The sequence below is a fragment of the Marmota monax genome, unplaced genomic scaffold (genome assembly GCF_021218885.2).
Source record: "Marmota monax isolate L192 unplaced genomic scaffold, Marmota_monax_Labrador192_F-V1.1 WCK01_AAM20220418_F8-fsc00100, whole genome shotgun sequence".
Lineage (NCBI taxonomy): Eukaryota > Metazoa > Chordata > Mammalia > Rodentia > Sciuridae > Marmota > Marmota monax.
Window position 1 is genome coordinate 5,570,972 of NW_026693872.1, and position 27,088 is coordinate 5,598,059.

The following is a 27,088-nucleotide window of genomic DNA, read 5'->3' on the forward strand; positions in this document are numbered from 1 at the left end:
TTAAGCCTCAAGCCAAGAGAAGAGCTGTGCTTTATTTTATGCTCATTCCTACTTCATTATGCCATTGCAGGTTATAAAGCTGGGGAAAAGAACAAAATACTTACAGCTGCAGACACTATCTGGGCAGAAATTCCCTTCAGAAGTGAATGTCGCATAACTGATCCATGGAGTGAAAAAGAATCAGGTAATTTCTTTTTCCTTAAAAAAAAAAAAAATGTTTAAGAAAGAACAGAAGAATGAGTTGAAAAGGCAAGGTCCCAATGCTTTGAAAGAAAAAAAAAAAACACATAAAAATAACAAAAGCAGAAAATAACACTATAATTTGTTAGATTCTTTTTACCTCTTTAAAACAGAGCTAACAGTCTCACATCACAATGGATACTAAACCCACCTTGAACCTCAGTAAAACACAAACAGGAAAATGAATAAAATCAACATTCCTTTTTCATTGACTGAAACCACTCCTTGCCCTCCATAACTACTATAGCAAATATGAGTCACCTACTGTTCTCTAGAGGGTTGCCTACAGATCACTCCTGTTCTGTATGTCATTATTACCTCCACGTGCCTTCCTACACCTTCTCTCCTTTATTGCTCTTCTGTCCATGATCACCATTCCCATTGTTCAACCAATCACCTTCTCAATTCCTCACTTATTACTACACACTGTTGCTCCTGCTAACGGCACCTTTCACTTACAGCCACTAATCATCATACAAAAAGTGATTTACCAGACATTATTGAGTATCTACTCTGTATGACTAAAAGTATGCTCTGGGAATACAAAAATAAGGAAGTCACAGTTCCTACCATCAAAGACCTCAGCCTAGCCAGAGGAACTGACAAGTAACTCTTACAGGATGAAATGGACAAGAAATATGAATACAGTAGTAGGAAATGCAAATGAAGAAGAGTTTAATCTGTTTATTTGGGGGATATGAGGGATAGCTGTAGAAAAGAGAAAACATCTCTTTTAGCCTTGTTGAATGACTGTGAGTCTGTTGGGCAAAAAAGCACAAGCAGAAATGTACAGATGTAAAGGTGTAAAGTATGCCTGGGAACACTAAGTACAAACAAGCATGGACCAGGTGGCTGAAGAGGGAGAGCTCAGAGATGAGCTCAGAATAGTAAGCAGAGTCCACAATGGTGTCACACAATAGCTTCTGAATTTATTGCACAGACAATAAAATGACATCATTTAAGCAGGTAATAAATCATCAAAAACACTTGTCTATTTATAGTACAGAGTGATGAACAGGTGAACATATCCAGCAATGGTCCCTACCCCATAAGAAACAACAACCTAAAGAAGATAGGACTGAGACAGGGCAAATTTAAGGAGAAGAAATACACAGCTAATTTTATCAACATTAAAGTTACACATGAATTCAATAAAGTATTTATATTATGCATTTCCACTTCTTTTTCCTTTTCATGTTTTCTCCAAGAATTTGCAAGGTGAAAAGCAGCCAAAAATGAAATTATTTAGAGTTAGAAATCTTTTCCCCAGATCTTTAATCATCTTTGTGATTCTTCTCTGAACCCACTCCAAGGGAATGAAGAATGCTAAAAGCTGCCCTTAGAGAATGAGGGCAGCAGTCGAGTGCAGGAATCAGAAGGGAGACAAGGTAGACCAAGTTCCATGTTTCCAATACAAATACTGTGCCATGTTTCATTTGTACTCCTTTCAAGAGCTCTACTTTTTGCTGGGAGTCTCTGGCTATTAACAAGGCTTTTTATTAAAGGTTCAAATAACATGTCATAGCACCCACTTTTTTGGATCTAATAAGCATATTATTCCCATACAGATGGACCTTCTACTTCCCATATAGGGCTTCAACAGACCATGCTAAACTATAAAAAGAAACTGACATTTTATTTTATTTTTTTTTAAAAAGAGAGAGAGAGAGAGAATTTTTTAATATTTATTTTTTAGTTTTTCGGAGGGCACAACATCTTTGTTTGTATGTGGTGCTGAGGATTGAACCCGGGCCCACGCATGCCAGGCGAGCGAGCTACCGCTTGAGCCACATCCCCAGCCCAGAAAGTGACATTTTAAATGACCAAATATTTCAACCATTCGTAAGTATGATTTTACATGAATATTTACCTTTTTAAGTTGGTCCTGTCACCACTATCTGAGCTTGCCACAGATGAAGTATCATAGGAATGAGAATCAATAGTATCAATGTTTAGCAATGTAGGATCCTCAAGAACAAAAGACTCATCTTCATCATCAGTCTAAATTGGAAGAAGAAAGAACAACACATTCAAAATTCAAAATATTCTATGAAACAAGTCAGATAGGCATTAATGGGTTTTTCCAAAGCATTCAAATACTTACTTATACTTTTCATCTCCATTCCACACATTCTTATTCACCAGAGAGGCACAGAACAGAACTACCTGAATTAAATTTCAACTCCACATAGATATCACTCTCTACAAAAAGTTAATACCAAAAACTTCTTTCTTATAGCAAGAAGAAGCAGGAACAGTAATGCAGGTTGATATTAACTGCAAAGTACTTCTTCAAATTCAAACCTGAACAAATGTTTTACTAATTAACCAACAGCCATTGGCTAATTAAAAGATAATAAATATCACCTGACTTTAGTCTACCATAAGAAATATGACAAACAGAAGAAAAGCATTCTGGATAGGAAAAAGCATATGCAGTCACAATGATTTCATACTATGAATTTTTGCCCATGGAAAAGGAAGTAGCCCAAAATGGCTGGAAAACAGTAGAACTTGGAGATGATCTTAGAAAGATAAGCTGAAACCCAAACTGTAAAATGCCTTATATTCCATTAAGCTAAGTGGCAGCAGGGCCCAAGTCTATCTTTTTTTTTTTTTTTTTTTTTTTTTTTTTTTTTTTTTAATATTTATTTTTTAGTATTTGGCGGACACAACATCTTTGTTTGTATGTGGTGCTGAGGATCGAACCCGGGCCGCACGCATGCCAGGCGAGCGCGCTACCACTTGAGCCACATCTCCAGCCCCCCAAGTCTATCTTGTTCACCACTGTACCCATAGTGCCTAGTACACAACACCCGACACATAATAATTACTCATTTAATGAATTAGTATGCTAAATACAGAGGGCAGTGGGAAGGCAACTAAGATTTTAAGAAGTGGAGAGACATGATGGAAACCATATTTTAGATACAAAAGGGGCAGTATGAAAAATGAATAAAGTAAGAGGGAGAGAATGAGACACAGGGATTACTAAGGACCAGTGAGAAGGCACTGCAATGTCAGGGAAGAAAGGAAATTCCAGCCTAGGAATGTGGCAGAGATCAGGAGAGGTAATGATGAAAGAGCCATCACTGAGATAAAATCAAAAGTCCTTGGTTACCATTTAATTGTGGGGAAAGGAAAGGCAAGTGGGAACACAAACAGGATTCCAAGGTTTCCAGCTTGAGCAACAGGCAAAAAGTGAGACCACAGACTGAGATAAGAAAACACACAAATAGCAGATAAAGCAGGATAAGGAGCTGGTTTTGTACAAGTTAATTCTGAGTGACAGATATTAAAGAAGAATGTTCTAATCCTATCTTCTTCTCTTTCAGCAGATCCACCTCTGCCTTACGTTTCCAATCAATGTGTTTGATAAAGCAATCTATATTGATCCCCATTTTCTTTTTTTTTTCTTTTTTAAAATTTTATTTGTTGTTTTTAGAGTTACATGATAGTGGAGTGTATTTTGACATATTATACATACATGAAGTACAACCCATTCCAATAGGATCTCAATCTGTGGTCATACATAATATGCAATTATACTGGTTGTGTATTCATATATGAGTAAAGTTATGTTTGATTCATTCTACTATCTTTCCTATTCCTACCCCCTCCCTTTCCTTTATCTGATCCCCATTTTCTCTATTCATTCCAAGCTATTGATTACTAACCTTGAGGAAGGTAATAGTCAATTCTACTTGCCTATTTTCAGTTAGCAGATTCTTGTCCTCCAGCACTATTTAACCTTGTTGACCATTCCCTACTTCTTAAAAATTTCTCTCCCCTTGATCTGGTTGATCTCGATCTCCCCTAGATCGATTCTTTCCTGGTTCTTCTCCAATTTATATGGACTCTTATCAATCATGTTGTCTAGCTTCTTCTCAGCCAAACTTTAAAAGCTGTTGTTCCCCCAAAACTACAGTCTTAGCTCTCTCCCCACTTCACACACTTTCTATTTGATTAACCTTGTCCATACCTATGGTTTTAAGTACCATATTATGCTAAAAATACTACAAAATCTGTTTTTAGTACCAATGTTTCTGTTCAGGTTTAGGTCTTTATTTACAACTTCTTTTCAGATATCTCTGCACATAAGTCTGCTAAGAAAAGGGTTAGCACTGGCAAGGACACATTATGTTACTTGAGAACTATAAAAGATTGAAACAATTGCTGTAGAAAAGAGAAAGGAAATAATTCAAAAATAAGAACTGCAACACCAAGGTCTTAAGCAAGAAAGTCAATTAAAACCTTATTTGATTTTCTAAAGCAGCCTGGGGACATAATTAAGGAAAATAGATTAGCTAAGTTAAGCCAGGCTTATAGGATAAGTAAAGAAAAAGTTAAGAAAATAAAAGAATTCAGGATGTCAAGACCGAATTTAAAGCTACTGCCACATAGTAACCAATTTTCTCCAAACTGATACGTAAAATCTACACACTCCTATCAAATTTCAGATAATTTGTGTGTATCTACGTGTATGTAAATCAATGAACTGATTCTAAAACTTGAGTGGAAATGCAAAAGACCAAGAATAAGCAAAGCAATCTCAAAGGAGAATAACAAAGCTGGAAAACAGATATCAAGACCTATTATAAAGGTTCAAGCATTAGAATGTAATATTGGGGGAAGCATAGACACACCAATGGAATCAGGTCCACATACACATAATCTCCTGACTTATAACATAGGTGACACCACAGATAATACTCCCCTCAGTAAATGGTGCTAGTGGACTCCGCACACTAACACACACACACTCAAAATTCTAGATGAATCACAGATCTAAATGTGAAAGGTGGAACAATAAAAATTTTAGGACAAAATAGGATAATATTATCATGACCTTTGGAATTAGCAAAATTTCCATAAACATGACACATAAAAACTAACCATAAAGGAAAACTTTAATAAGTTGAACTGTATTAAGAACTTCTGTTCATCAATACACATTAGTATAGTAAAAAAGTATCTTATAGAACCAATGAAGATTTTTGCAATAAATATATCTAATATATCTAGAAAAGGGCTTTTATTAGCATATATAATAAACCACTTTCTTTTTTTTCTTTCTTTCTTTCTTTTTTTTGGTGGTACTGGGGATTGAATCCAGGCCTTACGCACTCTACCAACTGGGCTATATCCCCAGCCCTAAACCACTTTCTTTTTTTTTTTTTTTTTATTTTTAATTTTTTATTGTGGGTTGTTCAAAACATTACAAATTTCTTGACATATCATATTCCACACTTTGATTCAAGTGGGTTATGAACTCCCACCTTCACCCCATACACAGATTGCAGAATCACATCAGTTACACATCCATTGATTTACATACTGCCATACTAGTGTCTGTTGTGCTCCGCTGCCTTTCCCATCCTCCACCCTCCCCCCTCCCCACCTCTCCCCTCCCCTCCCCTCCTCTCTCTCTACCCCCTCCACTGTATAACCCTGAGGCTCTCCTTCCATTACCATGCAATTTCCCTTCTCTCTCCCTTTCCCTCCCACCTCTCATCCCTGTTAAATGTTAATCTTCTTCTCCTGCTCTTCCTCCCTACTCTGATCTTAGTTACTCTCCTTATATCAAAGAAGACATTTGGCATTTGTTTTTTAGGGATTGGCTAGCTTCACTTAGCATAATCTGCTCTAATGCCATCCATTTCCCTGCAAATTCTATGATTTTGTCATTTTTTAATGCAGAGTAATACTCCATTGTGTATAAATGCCACATTTTTTTTATCCATTCATCTATTGAAGGGCATCTAGGTTGGTTCCACAGTCTTGCTATTGTGAACTGTGCTGCTATGAACATCGATGTAGCAGTGTCCCTGTAGCATGCTCTTTTTAGGTCTTTAGGGAATAGACCAAGAAGGGGAATAGCTGGGTCAAATGGTGGCTCCATTCCCAGCTTTCCAAGAAATCTCCATACTGCTTTCCAAATTGGCTGCACCAATTTGCAGTCCCACCAGCAATGAACAAGTGTACCTTTTTCCCCACATCCTCGCCAGCACTTGTTGCTGTTTGACTTCATAATGGCTGCCAATCTTACTGGAGTGAGATGGTATCTTAGGGTGGTTTTGATTTGCATTTCTCTGACAGCTAGAGATGGTGAGCATTTTTTCATGTACTTGTTGATTGACTGTATGTCCTCCTCTGAGAAGTGTCTGTTCAGGTCCTTGGCCCATTTGTTGATTGGGTTGTTTGTTCTCTTATTGTCTAATTTTTTGAGTTCTTTGTATACTCTGGATATTAGGGCTCTATCTGAAGTGTGAGGAGTAAAGATTTGTTCCCAGGGTGTAGGCTCCCTATTTACCTCTCTTATTGTTTCTTTTGCTGAGAAAAAACTTTTTAGTTTGAGTAAGTCCCATTTGTTGATTCTAGTTATTAACTTTTGTGCTATGGGTGTCCTATTGAGGAATTTGGAGCCCGACCCCACCGACTGTAGATCGTAGCCAACTTTTTCTTCTATCAGACGGCGTGTCTCTGATTTGATATCAAGCTCCTTGATCCATTTTGAATTCACTTTTGTGCATGGCGAGAGAAAGGGATTCAGTTTCATTTTGTTGCATATGGATTTCCAGTTTTCCCAGCACCATTTGTTGAAGATGCTATCCTTCCTCCATTGCATGCTTTTAGCCCCTTTATCAAATATAAGATAGTTGTAGTTTTGTGGATTGTAAACCACTTTCTTTAAAAAAAAAAAAAAACCTCAAGAGAATTAACTGGACTAAGGACAATCTGTAAAACAGATATCCAAAAGGCCAAAACATATGACAAAGTATCCATCTTCATTAGTTTTCAGGGAAATTCAAATTAAAAACATGATGTGATAATGCTATACACCTGTAAAAATGAAAGGCCAAAGCGAAAAAGAAAAATTCAAAAGCTGACAAGTATGTAAGCAGTAATCAGAACTCTTATATATTGCTCCCAGAGGTATATACTGATACAAATACTTTAAAAAATGGTGGAGCTGAATACAACTATACCTGATGACTTACCAATTATCCTAAGGATGTGCCTAAAAGTAATATGTAATGCATGTTTTTTTTTAATTTTTTTTTTTTGTGTGTGTATGCATGTGTGTATACACCAAAATCCATGAATAAGAATATTCTCTGCAGGGCATAGTAGTATACACCTGTAATCCCAAGAGGCTCAAGAGGCTGAGACAGGAGAAGCACAAGTTCAAAGCCAGCCTCAACAACTTAGGGAGGTTGGAAGCAATTTGCAAGACCCTGTCTCAAAATTAAATTTAAAAAACAGGCTGGGGATATAGCTCAGTGGTTAAGTACCCCTGGGTTCAATCCCTGGTACAAAAAAAAAAAGTAGAATGAATACATAATGTAATATACATAAAGAATTTTATACAGCAATGAGAATGAATAAACAATTACATACAAAAATATGAACTGGGCACGGTGGCACATGCCTGTAATTCTAGCAGCTCGGGAGGCTGAGGCAGGAGGATTGAGAGTTGAAAGCCACCCACAGCAAAAGCAAGGCTCTAAGCAACTTAGTGAGACCCTGTCTCTAAATAAAATACAAAACAGGGCTGGGGATGTGGCTCAGTGGTCAAGAACCCTTGGGTTCAATTCCTGGTAACCCCCTTAGCCCCCCCAAAAAAGAATGAACCTAAAAACATAAGTCAGACACACTAGAGTATATATTCCATGTATACACATGTATGTGTACAAAAGTACATTATCCCATGGATATGAAGTTCAAAGCAGGCAAACCAATCAATGGTAAAAGTTAGAACAGTAGTAGACAGAATATAAGAAGAGCCTGGGATGCTGGTAATGTTTCACTTCTTTATCTGAATTCTGGTTACAAAGGCTGTTTCATTAGTGAAAAATTTACCATGCTGTACACTTATGATTTGTGCACCTTTCTGTATGTGTGTTATACTTCAATAAAAAGCTCAAGAAGACATTTCTGCCTGTACAATCAGAAAGTAGGATCAAAGTAAACCCAGAACCACTCTGAGACTGGGAAGTTAGGAAGCATCAAGAGACTTGGTCTTGATGAAGTCAAAGAACAAGTTTAATGGAAGTAAGGAAATAGTAGGAGGAGGTTATGGGTAAAGAATAGAATTTCAAAATTAAAAACCTCAGACAACAGAGTTTCAAAGAATGACAGGCCTAGCAATATTATTTCATGATCTCAGTTCTTAGATCTAGGATGTCTTGGTAATCTCTAACTTTTCATTTTTAAAAATATCTTGGATGTCTTTTTCTTCCAGCCTCCCTTCAAATTAGTATTAATGAACATTATAGAACACAGGCATCTGCGTATCCTAGAGCAAAGACTTATTTACATTTCTGCTCCTTTCATTTTTTAAACTAATCTTTTTAATACTGTCCTCCCCTATAGTCTTATAATGGTCTACAATTGAAACTATCTTTTCTTTTACTTATCTACCTGCCCAGCTCCCTGGAGGTATAAAGGCTGGCCAATTTCCAATCCCATTTCTCTCTCAAGGACACAGTCATATAGCACTTAATAAGCCCAGCATCTAACACCATGCCCCAAACGCACCATGCACCAAATTACACTTTGATAACTGTATTATCTTCTCAGTAAACCACTAATGACAGTATTTATTGTTACTCAGAGATAAGAAGGTGTCCAAGGACAGTTTGTCTTCAGTATGAACTACAGTCTTATTCATATGAGCATTATTTTCTTTGCCAACATTATATAAAGATGTACAAATAGGGCATTATATACAGTCTTCCAAAATTATTTTCACTTCACACTTGGTAAGATAATTAAAATCAGAATGAGATTAAGACCATGTTAACAAAACTTACTAAATCTTCTCATCTCTAAATGAAAAGATTTCCCTATATTAGAAAGTAATAAATAAAGAACATTTCACTGTAACAGGATACTCTTTCAGGGTCCAATGCCACCTTTGTTAAAAATAAAACTGCTTAAGTCTCAATATAGATCATACAGAACATTTTGAAGTTAAAATAAATTCAAAGTAACAGCCACATCAATCTGATGTAGAAAATAGAAATGGAAGCCATAAAAGATACAATTCACAAAGAAAGTAGTTTACATTCTACGAAGTACTGTCTACAACCCTAAAAGTACAGGTAAAGAAGGGATACAGACAGCTCCAATCCATTCAGAGATACAGTTATCAGTGGGCATTTATGTTGGGGAACAGTTGCATCCTCATCTTTTGGAAAACAAAACTATAGATCTGAAATAGATTTATACATATAGTCTTTCCCAAATTATAAGCTGAAACCTCTAAGAAAAGTCTTAAGAAAGTTTTTTAAAAGGTCAAAAAGACTGAGCTGAAGAGTTGTTAATAGTACATAACAACAGACATATTGTCACTGACCATGTACTCTTATAAATCCCTTTGATCTGCCAATTCAGTAAAGAATAACACCATTTCAAAGCTAAAAAACTTCCTAATAAACACATTCTTCATAAAATAAATACTAGAACATTTGTGTCCTTCGTGTAGAAGAGTGATAAAGCACACTTTAAGATTGCAAAATGCTCTTTCGTGTTAGAGGATGAGCTATTTGATGATCACCAATAGAGATAACTAATCATTAAGAGTACATAAACAAATCTTAAAAGTAAAATAAATTTAATATTTCAATTCACTTAAGAAAAGAAAAATATGTATTTATATTCATTCATTACAAGCTAATCATGCCCTCTACCACATTGAGTTATAGCCCCAGTCCTAATAAGATATATTTTTTAACTCTGCCAAGTGTTGGACATTGTGCTGGGCACAGAAACTAAAGACAAACAAGATATGGTTTCTGCCCTTAAAAAATTCACAATCTAGATTAGTGCTGTCCAACAGAATTCTCTGCAATGATGGAAATATTCCATACCCATGCCATCTATTAGAGTACAACATGTGACTACTGAACACCTGAAATACGCTTTGTGCAGCTGAGAAATTGAATTTTTACTTAACTGTAAACAATTTAATTTTTAAATTGACACATTTGACTAGCAGCTACTATATTGGGTAGTGTAAATCTAGATACATCAAACTAACCCAAAAGTATTAAAATCAATACTACAAAATAACAGTGATCATTAGTATCTACTTACCTCATTCAGTATGCTTTCCAGTGTTGGAGGAGTATCAACTTGAGGAATATCAAATTCCTTGTCATCAATCTAAATAAAGAAAAAAAAAAAACAATGCTCACATAATGATGCCTTTCCCCTTATCATAGTAAGGGTGTTTTAATTTATTAGAACCATTGTCAATTAAAAAAACAAACTAAGTACCATGATCAGTCAACTCAGTAATCCATGACAAGAAGGGTAAAATCAAAATGTTTCAAAACTGTCAACTTTCCTATCTATACATTCAGTGACTATCAAGGACATGTATGCACAGACTGCACCATCATGACAGCCTGTTCCAGAAAGCTTTGCTATAGAACTTTTACACCTGCTTTGTGAAACATGATAAAACAACTAATTTCCTAAGTTTAGACATAAGTCATAAGCAACATGCAAAAATGTGACACCATGTTTCTTAGCTATTTCATAAATTATGTGAGAGACAATTAATTCAAGCAACTTGTCATTAAATACAGTGGTAGAGACTCGTTAATATAATATTCAACCAATGGGGGGAAAAAGTTGCTGTGTCAGACAAGAATTCTAAACCTACCACTAGCTCTACGACCTTAAAAAGTCATTTAATATAGCTGCAAATCGGAATCTTTACCTATAAAATGGGTTGTCATGTTGCTGTGAGAACTTTGAAGATCAAATGACGAGAATATCATTCTAACCACTGCAATGGACCACACAAAGAGTCACTGTATCTCATTAAACTATCCACAGACAGATTAAGAATATCTGGGTCATAAAATACTCTCTAACCAACACTTTGATTAAAATCATCACTTGACAAGAGTTAAAATTTTACCAGATCATTTTTGAATTCCAGTTCCTTGTCCAGATCTATGTAAGAGAATTTTGAAAGTGAAGCTTCTAGATTAAAAGACTTATTCAATTCTTCTTCAGTAGTCTTGGCACAAAGGTTCTGTTCCACATTCTCATGGTCTGGTTCATTTTCCATATTTACTTTTTATAAATGTATTCAACCAATCCAAGCAAGTATTCGTCTTCTTTTTGGCTTTAGAGTGCAATGATTTGAATCTCTTTTTTAAAACAAAAAGAAAAGTATCATTTAGATTTGTCAACTGGACATTCCAAAGACTTACTTGGTCAGACCTCACTCAGTCATCTGATTATAGGCAAAGAAAAACTGACACTGAAGTACAGGATAAAATATGGGGGGGAGGGGTTCCCACAAGAGCATAAAAAAGGAACAACTAACTCTGATTCAAGGAGCCTGGGAAGTGGTCCACCACCCAAAGTTATGAAACTGGTTACAGTGCCAGTCATGAATTAGTATGGCTGAGATTGATGTGTCTAATAGCATGAAGGTACAATTGTGCCAAGAGCTACAATTAATACCTTCCCCATGTTCCCAAATCTCAGGGTAATTCTTCATTCCCCTGGAGATAAGGATATAGACCAGCTTTGTGGTTGGCATCCACATGGGGCCACAGATGCCTCAGGGAACTTAGTACAGACACCAAGAACACAGACCTAGTTAGTTAATACAACACTAACATACCTAAGGGTTCGGACATATTGCAGGAGACCCCAGGATAAAATAACTACACATTCTACCAGAGGTTTCTATAAAGAAAGACAGTCATAGAGAAACATGGACTTTTTCAGGAAAAAATAAAATAGTAAAGAAAACTAGACATGCTTACCTTTTTTAAATATTTCACAGCTCTAAACAACAGAACCCTATGATCTAGCAAAAACACAGATAATTTGGTATACTTGCAAGATTATCATTTCTGAAAACTAAAAATGTATTTTAAAATCTGTATAAGTTTAATAATTTAATATTAAATATTCTTTTCAATGTTTTGAGGTAGTATTGCAATTAGGCTATGAGCCTTAATTTTTTTTAATCCACTTAGTTGTGCCAATTTAGAATTAAATAAAAATATGAAAACAGAAACAAGATTAGAGTAATAATGATAATAAAGGTTATTTTGTTTCTTAATCTAGGTGTTTTCTTTTTTTAGTATTTATTTTTTAGCTGTAGTTGGATACAATATATTTAATTAATTAATGTGTGTGTGTGTGTTTTTATTTTTTTTAATGTGGTGCTGAGGATTGAACCCAGGGCCTCATCCATGCTAGGGGAGCACTGTACCACTGAGCCACAACCCCAGCCCTTAATCTAGGTGTTTTCCACAGTACAGTATTCTCCCTTTATCCAGTTTTACAGTCTGTGGTTTTAGTTATTTATAGTCAACTTTGATCTGAAAACATTAGATGGAAATTTTTCAGAAATAAAGAATTCATGGCTGGGAGCGGTGGCGAATGCCTGTAATGCTAGTGGCTTGGGAAACTGAGGCAAGAGCATCACAAGTTCAAAGTTAGCCTTAGCAACACTGAGGTGCTAAGCAACTCAGTGAGACCCTGTCTCTAAATAAAATACAAAATAGGGCTGGGGATGTGGCTCAGTGGTTGAGTGCCCCTGAGTTCAATCCCCAGTTAAAAAAAAAAAAAAAATAGTAAGTTTTTAAATTGCTTGCTCTCTGGATAGTGCAATAAAAACCCCCGCACCATCTTGACCTATCCCACTGAGAATGTGACTCATTCCTTTGTTCAGTGTATCCACAGTACATACACTACTCACCTGTCAGTTACTTAGTACCTGTCTTGGTTATCAGATCAACTATCACAGAATTGCAATGCTTTATTAAAGGAACCATATTTTACTTAATAATGGCCCCAAAGAACAAGAGTGGTGATGCTGGCAACCTGAATATGCCAAAGAGAAGCCATTAGGTGTGTCCTTTAAGTGAAGATAAAAGTTATTGACATAATAAGGAACAACAACAACAAATATGCTAAGGTCACTAAGAACTACAGTAATAACTTATCTTCTATCTATGACATAGCAAAGAAGGAAAAAGAAATCTGTAGTAGTTTTGCTATTGCACCTTAAACAACAAAGCTTATCACCATAATGTGTGATAATTGCTTCATCATTCAACTCATGTCATCTCATCATACAGGCATTGTACCATATCATATCATCACGAGAAGGATGAGTAGAGTAAAATAAGATATTTTGAGAACAAGAGACTACATTCATATAACTTTATCACAGCATATTATTATAGTTGTTATCTTTTATTATTAGTTGTTATTAATCTTACTGTGCCTAGTTATAAATTAAACTTTATCATATGTTTGTATATACAATTGACTCTCCATATCTATAGGGTTTGCATCCATGGATTCAACCAACCACAGATCAAATATGTAAATTTAAAAAATCTGCTTCTGTCTTGTCATCATTCCTTTAACAATATAACAACTATTTACATAGAATTTACATTTTAATAAGCATTATAACTTACCTAGAGATGACTTAAGTATACAAGAGGATGTGTGTAGGTTATTTGCAAATACTGCATTATTTTATATAAGGGACCCCTGTGTCTACAGATTTTGGTATCAGTTAGCTGGGGGATCCTGGAATCAGTCCCCCATGAACACTGAGGGATCAGTGTACATAGTTCAATACTCTCCACAATTTCTGGCATCAAGTGGGGATCTTGGATGGTATCCCCCAAGGATGGGGGGGGGGGTACAACCAGCATATCTCAGTGCAAAACTTCTTCAAACTACACACTGCACTTGGGGGTATACTCACCATTACTACCACTAACCCTTAGCCCCACAGTGTACCCTTCATAGGGTTCCTTATTCCTTAAAGTTAAAAAAAAAAAAAAAAAGGACTGGCAACAACTCAGCGATTGAGATAACTTAATATTTTATAGTTAATGACGGGCTGGGAATGTAGCTCATCAGTGGCAGTGTACTCGCTTAGCATGTGCAAAGCCCTGATTCAATCCCTAGCACTGTGAAAAATATAAAATAAAAGGTAAATAAGATTAGTTGCTTTTAAGTAACGTGCCCCAAACTCACTAATAATTTTATCTAATGAGGTTCATTGTTTTAGCACCTATAACTTCCCTTTTTTAATGTTTCATTTTTATCATATTAAAAAAAATTAATAACTACCATGTAGAAATACGTAGATTCTTGAAAACTGATATTTCAAGAGCTGAAGCTAACTTTTCTAGTACCAAATGTATACTAATTTCTTTGACATGGTTCAGAAAATAAACTAATGCTCTGTCCTACAAAGCACATGCCATCAATACATTCCTAGAAGACGTAACTGAGGGTACTCTGTATCTGGCAACATTTAAAAGTTATCTTTTCAATATCAAGTACTAAATGTACTGTTCCTTAGCAAAGAACCAAGTGAGATAGCAGTATTAATGTGTATATGCCTTTCTTCAAAGAAGACTGAATTGGTTCATGACAAATTACTTTTTGATAGTCCCATTAAGCAAAACAGCTATAATTATTCAAGAACTATTCACAAACATATATAATTCACAGTCAGTGGCTCTCAAGGACAGTTACTAAAAGTTTTATTCTTCTACAGTTCTTTAAGGAAATGAGCATAAAGAAAAAAACTTTTATTTAAATAATTTAATAATTTAAAATGCTTAATGCTTCACATTTATCTTTCAAAGTAACTCAGAAATGAAAACAATATTTTTCTGGTTCTTCTCATTTCCTTTCTGAAGTTAAGACATTTTAAGACCAAATAACAATTCAGCATCTATGAACACTAAAATCCCTTGAAGTATCAAGAAATCAAGCATTCTCTGAAGAAAGAAAGAATATCATTCTGTCACAGGATGTCTACTCCATTCCCAACTTTACCTCACTGAGCTCCTTTTACTTATGTTACAACAAAGAGCAAAGAACACAATCCAAACAGTCCACTAAAACCAGGTTTGAATCTAGACTTTACCAGCTCCTATCAGTGATCTTGGTCAATTTGGCTACCCTTTCCGAATCCCTTTATTCCTACATCTGTGAAATGGAACAAGTGTGGAAATTGGTGTTGTCTGCTCAGAACAGCACCTCATCTCCTGGAAAAGGAGATGAGGTGCTGTTCTTAAACTATACACTTTATGTGTAGGCTCCAGTCAAAACTCCCCTAGTAAAAGGAAGAATGTGATACAGACAGAATCCTTCATCAGCATTCACTAAAATGGAACTGAAAAGGAAGAACAATTTCCATGGTTCTCTAAACTGAGCAGCCCCTAGTTGCCCACCCAACACTCTTGTGTTAAAAAAAGAAGTCACTAATCGAACACCTATCAACTACACACCTACAAAGCATCTATCACTGGAGGCCCACTTCTACTGACAGAATTTATATTCTAGGTACAGATTCCCTAGAATGAAATCAATATTTTGAAAGAGAAAAGGAGGAAAGAGAATCCTGACATTACTCAAGACCCAGATTCTAGTCTTCCAAGAAGTTAGCTCTACTCATAGGCTTCTGGCAATTTGGTTACATAAATCTACGTACTCTCCTCTACCACACTTTTTTTTTCTTTTTACTTTTGGTCACAACTCAAAGAGTCCTCACTCTGAGGAATACAGCTACCTATCTTGCAGTGCTACCATGACTGTAAAGCATTTAGAATAATACCTGGCCACACAATAATTTTCAAGAAACATTAGCTATTATCATTTACAATTTCCTCAAGATTTCCGAATTCTTCTAAAGTTAAAGACTCAAAACAAGATCAAGTATTTCTGTAAAGGTCTAACCAAAAGTGCTAAGTGTATCCTACAGATTCTTCTGTCACATCAGCAATTTCTTCATGAGCTGAATGATGGTTTGCCTAAGACTAGTGTAGTCCCCAGCAAAGTCATCAAAGACACTTAATAAAAACCTTTAATTGTGATATTGAGAAGTGTTTTATACTGCTAACTCATTCTAAATCCACATTTTGGTCTTTTTTCACATCAACACTGGTCTACACCTTATCACTGAAGTCAACCATATCGTCTTCCTTAGCTCTTCTTTAGTCACTTTTGAGCAGCTATATCTTTCTTCTTGTTAGCAAATTTTTCTAGCCCAAATAGACCTGAAGTTACCCTATTCAGATTTTTTTTTTTAAAGAACAGATCACTAGAGCAGCTTCTGTGAATTTTTCAGAAATTAACTGAGCTATGGCTGCACCTATGGTAGAAAGAATGACAGTGTCAAAAGATGCTAGTCCTAGTTCCTTGGACCTGTGAATATGTTACTTTACATGGCAAAAGGGATTTTGCAAGTGTGATTAAATTAGGACTTTGAGATGAAGAGATTATTGTGAAATATTCATGTGGGGGGCCGAACATAATCATATAGTACTTAAGAGTAGAAGACGGAGGCTGAAGAGTGTCACAGAGCCTGAGAAAGTAATGTATCAAGAGAAGCAAGGTCAGCTTCTGCTATATGGCAGGCTTTGAGGGTGCCAAGAACCAAAGAACATAGGCAACCTCTAGAAACTGCAAAAAAACAAAAAAACAACAAAAAAAAAGGAAATGAACTCTAGAGCCTCCCAAAGGACCAAGGCCCTGCTCCAACACCTTGACTTTTGTGAGACAGGTATCAGCCAGACATGAACTACAAAACCATAATATAATAAATCTGTGTTGTTTTAAGCCACTAAATTTGTGCAATTTGTTATGGCAACAATAGGAAATGAATATGCAAACTTCAATTAATTTGTTTTTGACCACATCTCCAACATTCTGAAATACTAACCCCTCCTTTGTCAGTTGGTGTTGCACTCATACGTATTGAGCAAGCTCTTCATTCCAACATACAGACCAATGATGAAATGCTTAATAAATGATGCTTAATATAACACATTTGATGCAGATGCTACTTCAGATATCACTTAAGAACTGTTTCAGTACAAAGGTTGACATTGAACTACTCATCTCTTCCTGTTGAGATGGAATTCTACAACGAGTTCTTCACCCAATCACCAGACGATCCAATGTTTTTAAAGTTAAGGGAATGCCATACTACACAAGACCTGCAGACAACACAATAGCTTACATAACTATTTTTTAGTCTCTCCTAGAATGAAAACAGATTAATCTAATAGGAAATGTATGCCATGGAATCATTATTACCAAGGATGCAGTTAAACTAATAATAGTCCAGACTTAAGATTATCTGACATCCTAATAATTCCCAAGGTTATTTCCTCTGAATTAATAGGGTAATTCCCAACTAATTAATAATAAAGGACCATTAAAAAGACATGTCCCATATAAACAGTAATGACCCCATTATAACACTAGCTGACTGAGTAAGAATTCTAGAATGTGACCTATAATGGACTAGGTCAATATGGAACTCTGGCCAGTTTTTTACACTGACAAACATTCCCAACTGTTCTCAAGTTCCAGGATCCTGTTTAACATTCTGACATTCTTTTCCTTCTAAACATGTCCTTATAAGATAATTTTCATATCACAGGGAAATCAGATTTTTAAAAATTTACTACATTGTGACAGAAAGATATCATGAAAATATAATATGGAAACAATGTAACTTGTTAGTTTCATTTTTTTTAAAGATCCCCGGTGCCTACAGGATAAAATTCCAAATTCTGAGATTATGATTCCAGACATCTGACCTCTCTACTTCCTCCTTCCTTCACAACTAGTTACATGCAGTCGGAATCCTTCATGAACTGCTCCCACTTTCCTTCCATGTCATCTTAAGCCGATTCACCTGCTCTTTCCTTTTCCTCTACATTTGTCTAAGTTCCTTCATTCCTTGTGGGCACTGTTCAGATGGGACTTGCCAATCACTTCTTCCTTCCCTGACCATAGCCCAATCCAGAAGGCATGTCTTTTTGTTGTTGTTGTTGTTTAGGGCTGTTGGTACTAGGGACTAAACCCAGGAATGCTTTATCCCTGAGATGAATCCCCAGCCTTTTTATTTTTATTTTGAGACAGGGTCTCACCAATTTGTGAGGCTAGCCTTGAAACTGTGATCCTCCTGCCTCAGTATTTCTAGTTGGGATTAATGGTGTGCACCACCACACCTGGCTAAGCATGTCTTCTTCAAAACTGGCTTGATGCTTTCTTCATGAAAACATGATATGGAAACAATGTAATATGCTAGCTTCCTTTCTGGCCTTCCTAATCCAAGTATTTCTCTTCTAATTCTTTGGTTTGCTTGTGGTTGGTTTGTGAAGAAAAGAATACAATACAGAGTTAACTTCTATTAGGTTTCTACTTTCTCAATTTGATTTATTAGTTGATTTACCATATGACTATCTTTTCTCCCCAACTATGCAATAAAAATGGGGATGTATTTCCACATCACTGAGTTCACTAACTTGTATTCTATGTAGAATTTTTAAAATTGCTTACTAACACAGAATTGGGAGACAGGAATAACACCTGTGTTACAAATTAAACATGAGTTTTATTACCTGTAATTGTTAAGCTTCAGAGGACATTATTTGACACATAGTATATAGGAATCTGTGTCATAATAAGCCAAATTACAACTGAGTTCTACTTTTCTGTAATCAAGCTTGTCAACCACTACAGGTCATATTTACCAGCTAAAAATCTATTTCCTTGGGGCTGGGGTTGTGGCTCTGCAGTACAGCACTCGCCTCCCATGTACGAGACTCTGAGTTCAATCCTCAGCACCAAGAAAAATAAATAAGTGAAATAAAGGTATTGTGTCCAACTACAACTAAAAGATAAAAAATATTAAAATAAAAATAAAATTCTATTTCTTAAATAAATAAATCTATGGTGTTGTTTGACCAGACTCCCTGTTAATATGTACTCAACACATTCTTCTCTTCTATCCTGGTTATCACATTACATAATTTCTTTATTGTCCGAACCACCACTACCACCACCACCACCCTACTAGCATATAGGAAGTGAAGACCAGATCTGCCATGTTCACTACCATATTCCCAGTGCCTAATTACATGGGAACTCATCAACTGATCTATTCATCCAACCTCCTCTCCCTATGAAAACAGCCCCGCAACACTGGCTTCCAGAGCCTCAAACAGAAGTTCTGATTATTTGGTATTTGTTATAAGATATATTAATCACTCTACTCCAACAAACCTCCACCTGCACAAGTTCCATTGTTTTGCATCTAGAAGAGCTTGTTTGTTTTTAGATCCCTAAGAATCATTTTGTGTGTGTGGAGGGGGATAATCAGGATTGAACCAAAGGGTACTTAAACACTGAACCATATCCTCATTCTGTTTTTGTTTGTTTGTTTGTTTTTAATTTTGAGAAAAAGTCTCATTAAGTTGCCGAGGTTGGCTTTGAACTTACACAATCCTCCTGCCTCATGCTCCCAAGCCACAGGGATTATAGGCATGTGCCACTACCCAGCTAAGAATAATTTTTTTTTTTAATGATCACTTAGCACATGTATAGTATGCCCCAAACTCAATAATCTTAAATATTTCATGTTCTTTCACATTAATTTAGCTCATACATGAAAGCAGTAGAAATGTATCACACATCTGTTCAATTTATGGGAATTCAACTATTATATTCAGTAAGGAGAGAGAGAAATAGAAAACAAGAAAAAAATGATTCACAGAGAGTCAGGTACTTCCACTTAGTAACTGTATGCTTCATAGTAAGTACAAAAAAGGAGGTGGACATCTGCAGTCCTTTTGGTCAGTCTGTTTCTGCATGCCTCATACACAAGCAATCTACTTTATCTGTTTTTAAAATAATAAAAGCAGGGGCTGGGGTTGTGGCTCAACGACAGAGCGCTGACCTAGCACATGCGAGGTGCTGGGTTCAATCCTCAGCACCACATAAAAATAAATAAATAAACTACAACTAAAAATATATAAAAAACATAATAAAAACAGCATGCTACTCCAATGTGGAGCAAACACTGGCTATGTCAGACTTCCTGAGAAGTCATATTTTAGTCTCTGATATGACTACTTTTCAGGGCACTTTGAGGGTACTGAATTTTCCAAGATATTTTTCAGGAGTACTTTGTGCATATCAATTTTCATCTTACCCAGGAACTTCAAAAACAGACTGTGTTAGATGCAATGGCACTATAGATTGGGATAAGTTGTTTCCTTGGTCCTAAAGTTTCTTCCCATTAGGTAACAATAGCCCAAAGTGCATACAGCTGTCACTAAGAAAAAGTCTATGAAAAACTGTTTCTTTTCCTCCTCTCTTGGAAAATTGTTTAAAAGAAAAGAGTGGGGGCTGGGGATACAGCTCAGTGGTAAAGTGCTTGCCTACGTGCCCAAGGCCCTGGGTTCAATCCCCAGCATCACCAAAAAAATAAAATTAAATTAAAATTTAAAAAAAAAAAGAAAGAAAAGAGTAGTCATTTAAAACTTAGAAAGTATATAAAGAATAATACATGTTAAAAAGAAAAGTGGAAGGAAGGAATGGTACCTGAGATCTTCTCATACACAGTGCTAAATTAAGCTAGTACTACCAAATGGCAGACATAAACAACCCACAGTAGCACCCATTCTAGGAAAAAAAAAGATCTGATTCCCTATCACAAGGTACAGAATAAAAAGACTATAAATATTTACATTAAGTCCAAGTACTAACATTATGTATCAATTTCATATCAACATGTGTATGAGGTGATGAGTGAAATTAATACAAGAGAAAAAATGACTTTTTTTCCAGCTTCTAATAAGTCCCTATTATAAGAATCTTCCTTCAAAGATCCATCCCAATCCCAAAGGTCTCCTCCTACAAATCATAAAAGGCTTGTGTAAGCTTACTTATATTCCCTTTTCTTCTACACAAAACTAGTGTTTGTGAATTATCTGTTAAATGTTCAAAAGACAGGATTCCATACAAGTTACAGGCTGAGTAGATTGGTGGCCTTCTTTATTAATCCTCAATTAGTTAAATTATCATCTCAATTTCTCTTGGGTAGATGTCAGGAAGAATGTAGTCACAAAATTTATTCTTCTTTTGTGGGCAGAGGGGAGGTAAAGGCAAGAAGAAACTTCTTGCTGAAATGCAGAGGGGAAAACAAAGGTTAAAATATCCTAGCACCTTTACCACCATTCCTTTGGGAAGGTGCTCCTGCTCTACTCCAACCATGTGATTTTGATGGTGCTGCCAATGAAATATCCTATCAGCGTTAGCCAGAAGAGCAGGCATATGATATTTTCAAGTCCACTCAGGCCAATCAGGGTCCTTCCTTGGAATCTGTAAACACTGAAGGCAGTTTTCTCTCTAGGGCACACAGCTTGGATGATGTGACACTGGAGGTGTCTGGAGTCCATCTTTCATGCGCTTACGTAATTGAATAGAATGAAACTTGCAATTAGAGAAGCAGAGATGGGGACTGAGGAGTTAGATATCCTCTTTTGGAGAGGAAGAGACACAGAAGAACATCATTTAGTGATTTAGTGAAATCCTAGCCCTACCCTGGTTTCTGAGCCAATAAATCTTTTTTGTTTAAGCTCCTTTGAATTGAGTTTTTGTCACTAGTAACAGGAAAAGCCTTAACTTGAAAAGTGTGATTGCTACCAGAGTAAAATCTAACAAATTCATAACAGTGAAAAATCCCAGGCAAATCTATAGTTTTTGACTAAAACACAGAATGCACTTTTATCATGTCTATATAGAGTGATGACAATTCAAACATTAATTCAGGTCTCAGTTCAGAATGGAGCAGTTTGATCTTAAAAATATGTACAGATAACACCTGAAACTGTGGATCAAAAAAAAAAAGATGCCATCTAAACTTATTGAAACCTAAAAATAGATCAAAAGTTTTATTAAGTTCAAAAGGCTTTACTTTCACACATAAAATTCACATTTGGTGTCATATGGTTGAAATGTCTATGGAACAGTGGGATACAGCTAAGAATCACAAGATACCCCAATATTCTGGAAGACAGAAAAAATTAATCTGCTGCTGATGGTCCAGATACAAAGAAAACAGAAACAAACGTCAACATACTATTGTTCAGTAGATCTGCAAAGAATTATCTCATATATAACTATGTATCTTTGGTCATATGAAACCCAATAGTGTAAATGAAAATTTTCCCATTTACCTTTACTGTACATTCTATGGGACAGGCCAGTTATTGCCAGAAGATTCAGTACCTACTCTGCTTAAATCTAACATAAGCAAACCCATGTCTTATAAGCACACATACACACACACACACACACACACACACATCCCTCAGATGTAGTTATCTCACAAACACAGACATCTAGAATACAGTAACACCACAGCTAACATCTATGCTTACTCTCCTTGTTGGTTTGGTTGGGGAGGGAGTATGGTAGAATGGGCAGTGTAGAAGACACAAGCTTTTCTGTGCATTCTAAAACTACTCTAGGGAGTGGAAGGGACCAAAGGGGCCTGCTAATTTAGAGAAGTCTTCCCATAATCCAAAGCCATGTATACCCCATCCCATCCTACCCTCCTCATTTGGTACACCCAAACATTTTGGGGTTTCCTTCTTGTAAGTTAAAAGTACCAGAGATAGAACTTCCTGGAGGACTAGAAAAGGCATAGCGGTGGCTTCTACTTTAGGGATCCACCTTTCAACCCGCTGTGCTCACTCTGTGGCACACCTTGCTGGTACAGAGAGAGTTGGAACCAGCCTCACAAGAGCGCACCGCAATCCTGTAAGGTAGGAACCTCCACTGCGGTAGGCGGGCTGCACATCGCCGGAGGAAGAGGGTGGAAGGGTCACCCACCACGTAAAGTCTCACAGTTGGGGGAGTGGTTGCGCCTGCCCCGTAGCCTCCATTCGTTTGGACCAACCAGTGGAAACTTGCCTGCCCGGGTTCCAGGCCAAACACAAGACACGCCCCTCCGACCCAGAGTCAACCTGCCTGGCCGGTGGCCCCAGTCCAGTTAGCCCATCAGGGGCTGCCCTGTCAACTCCTGAGGCCGCGCCACTGCCGCGAGGAGGGGAAGACCCGGGCTCAGCGACCTGGCACGCGCGCTGTCCTCCCACCCGCGATACAACCGGTCTCTGGGTCCCCTCCTGATGGCCGGCTCTCAAGAGATTAGTTACCTGAGCTTGAAGCCATTCCGGCCCAGGACTCCAGACTCACGTGACCCCGCCCCCTGCTCTAGCCTCAAGCATGCGCAGTACTCTACCACCGGTGGCCACGCTTCCGCTTACCTCCTCTCGGCGCGCTTTCTCCTGGGCGGTCCGAGAGCCTAAACCACGCCCCTATTTAAAGGGCTAGAGATACACTGTCTGGGGCTAAGGACTCAATGAATGATAACGTCAGAGGAGCGCAGATCATCGACCTTGAGACTAGCCCCTGCACCAGCAGAAATGACTCACTTGAAGGTACAATTATTAGCAGTTTTTAGCAATAAAATATTTTTTAATTGCGGCACGTACGTTGTTTTTTCAGATAATACTATTGCACACTTGCTAGACTCCAGAATAGTGTAGATTATATACGCCCTGGGAAACTAAGTACCACTCCTTGAGAAAGAAAATCTCTTCCAACCCTAGGTCAGTGTTTTAGTCAGCTTTTTCACCGATGTGACTAAAGGTCCCGAACAGAAAAACTGTAAAGGAGGCAAGGTTTATTTAGGGGATCATGGTTTTAGAGGTCTTAGGCCATAAAAGGCCGCCTCCATTCCTAGAGGTTCGAGGTGAGGCAGTAAATCATGGCGGGAGAGTGTGGTGGAGGAAAGCAGCTCACAAGATCATCAGGAAACAGAGAGGAATGTCTCCAGGTGCCAGATACAAATATATACCCCAAGGCCACGCCCAATTCCCCACCTCCTCCAGCCACACCCTCCCACTTCAGTTACCAGTTAATCCCTAAAAGGGGATTAATTCATTGACTGGGTTAAGATTCTCAAAACCCAATCATTTCTCCTCTGAACCTTGCATTGTTTCACACGTGAATTTTTGGAAGACACCTTTCATCTAAACCATGACAGTGAGTTCACTTGGTCTTCTGGAAGCGAACCTACCTTCAGCCAGCTCAGAAAGGATAGCTGATTCACTGACTTTGGGGTTTTGCAGCTAGTAAGGAAAAAAAAAATTATTTAATTTTTGAAGATGAACACTGAATTGCCAATTTTTTACTTTGCCACTAAAGATAGTAATTACGCATACTAAAGACTATTATTTTCTAATTTATCAACATTGCTCTGCAAAAAAATGCATCATAAAATCAAAAATATAGAAGGAACACACTCCCAAATAAAGGAGACATCTTTAAAATGTTTATTTATTTCTATTATTACTACAGAAGAAAGATGAAAGCTTTTAGGACAGACTGGTTTTTACAGTCATCACTGTAAATAACATTGACCCTGGGGTAAATAACATTGATCCTGCTGGGTTTATGGTCAAGAAATTAGAAGAAGAAAGCATGCTACTAGAAGGAGATACAGAAAGAAAATATTCAGTTTGGCAGAGATGTGTTGAGCAATGACCTGGCTACATTTCTGGGCCTTCGGAGGACCCAGAAATGGGAGAGACACAGCCCTGTCCTCCAGATGCTCTTGATCTAAGATCTCCATATACAGGCATCATGACAGCACCAACACAGGCTGATTATAGTGACATAAAGAGAGGTATGGGAGCATCATTTTAGGGTCAGAGATGAGGGGAAGTAGTCGACCACTTCAGGAAGAAGGTGGAATACATGTGGGCCTTGAAGGACTTCAGTAGGCAGAGAACAGGGAGAATGCCTAACTGAGGCAACAGTGGGGTCAATGGCAATCCAGAACGAGTTTGGGGACTAGTTACTGTCCCAATGTGACCATTGTATGTATGGTCAATAGTTTTCAAATTTCTTTAATCATCACCTCCAGTAAGAAATACATTTCAGTCATGACCACTTACGTGTATATATACACACAGTGTTTGTGTATGTATGTGTGATAGAAGGCTGTCTAGCATTTGGTAGACCAGAATCCCTGTTAACAGAGAACTGTTAAATTGGCAGAAATTAAGGAAACAGGGCTATAGGGGGAGAGATGAGAAATTTTCTAACTTCTCCTTTCCCCCAGTGCTGGGGATCAAACCCAGGGCCTCACACATACTAGGCAAGAACTCTACCACTATTCCACATCCTCAGCTCTAACTCATCTTTCTGAAATATCTCTATGGCAATCACAAAATGATAGTGGGTACTTCTAGAAAGCAAACCTAGGATTTATGGCTGATGTAGAGAAGAACATTTCAATTCACAATAAGAAAGGTTTTAGAAGAGTTTAAGCTGCCTCTGAGACCCCTCCAAAGCAACATCCCTTGTATGTACCCCTGTTTATGGAGGGAAGGTCAAATGCTATTCTTCCTAGGGCTGCTGAATTTGAAAAATAAAAATATTTAATGCTTATTATGGAAAACTTGGAAAATTTAGGAAACACTTTAAAATAAAGTATAAACTACTCACATTCCAGAAAACAGTACTTACTATTTTGGCCTATTTTTCTTGAATCTTTTTCTTTTTATATTTTCTTTTTTAATTTTTTTTCTTAGTTGTTGATAGATCTTTATTATTTATTTATTTATACCTGGTGCTGAGAATCAAACCCAGTGCCTCATATATGCCAGGCAAGTGTGCTACTGCTGAACCACAGTCCCAGCCCTATATTTTCATTTTTGACATACTAGAACCGCATAAAATATACAGTTAACTGTCTATATCCTACTTTTTCCCCAATGCTATATCTTATTATGACAGGTGTTATTATTATGACAGGTGTTAAAATTGCTCACAAATATTATTTGTAATAGTTACATAATTATTGATTATATATAGTACTGCTTATTAACAATGCACTTGGCTACCCAAGAGCTCTAATGAAGATATACAATGAGAGTAATTTTGTTTTCATGCCTGCTAACACACCATTCATTCTTCATTCATGGATCAAGGGATAATTTCAACCTTTAAGTCTTAATATTTAAGAAATACATCTTGTGGAGCTGGGGATGTAGCTCAGCAGCAGAGTATTTATCTAGCCTGCATGAAGTTTTGGGATTGATCCCCAGCACTGGAAAAAAATTCATAAAACTATAGCTACCATAGGAAGTGTTTCCTCTGATAGATTTCTGCAAAGTAGATTAGAAACCTCTGGAAAGGATGTGCCATACTAATGCTAATGAAACCATTCATGACCCATGGAAGAAAGTCAAAACACCAAAGTTGACAACACTAAGGTTGACTTTATGGAATTCAAGATTTCACTCTAGGAAGTAACTATAGATGCAGTTGAAACAGCAAGAGAACTAGATTTAGAAGTGAATCCTGAAGATGTGACTGAATTGCTGCAATCTCATGATAAAACTTAACTGGGTAAGGAGTTTCTTCTTATGGATGAGCAAAGAAAATTATTTTTTGAGATGGAATCTACCCCCTGGTGAAGATGCTATGAACATTCTTGAAATAACAAAGGATTTAGAATATTACATAAATTTAGTTGAAAAGCAGCAGCAGAGTTTGAGAAAATTGATTCCAATTTTGAAAGAAGTTCTACTGTGAGTAAAAAACTGTCAAACAGCATCACATGCTACAAAAAAAATCTTTTGTGAAAGTAATTGATGCAGCAAAGTTGCTTGTCTTATTTTAAGAAATTGCCATAGCCAGCCCAACCTTCAGCAGCCACTGCCCTGATTAGTCAGTACCATCAACACTGAGGCAAGACCCTCCACCAGCAAAACCTCACTAAAGGCTCAGATGATCAGTAGCAGTTTTGTGTTTGTTTTGTGGTACTGGATTTTGAACCCAGGGGTGCTCTACCACTGGGCTACATCCTCAGCCCTTTTTATTTTAGTTTGAAACAGGGGCTCACTAAGTTGCCCATGGTGGCTTCAAACTTACCATCCTCCTGCCTCAGCTT

The 27,088-nt window shown here is 37.0% G+C and overlaps 1 protein-coding gene across 1 annotated transcript in view; it reads right to left on the reverse strand.

Moving 5' to 3' along the window:
* Positions 1–23,377, reverse strand: part of Vps8 (VPS8 subunit of CORVET complex) — a 252,174-nt gene extending 228,797 nt beyond the window's left edge. Inside the window, exons 1-5 of the mRNA XM_046462585.2 lie at positions 23,280–23,377; positions 11,177–11,411; positions 10,342–10,410; positions 2,111–2,241; positions 105–198 (exon numbers count right to left, since the gene is read on the reverse strand). Coding sequence (XP_046318541.1) covers positions 105–198; positions 2,111–2,241; positions 10,342–10,410; positions 11,177–11,329 — 447 coding nt within the window. The 5' untranslated portion in view covers positions 11,330–11,411; positions 23,280–23,377. The remainder of the gene's footprint in view (positions 1–104; positions 199–2,110; positions 2,242–10,341; positions 10,411–11,176; positions 11,412–23,279) is intronic.
* Positions 23,378–27,088: the final 3,711 nt, after the last annotated feature.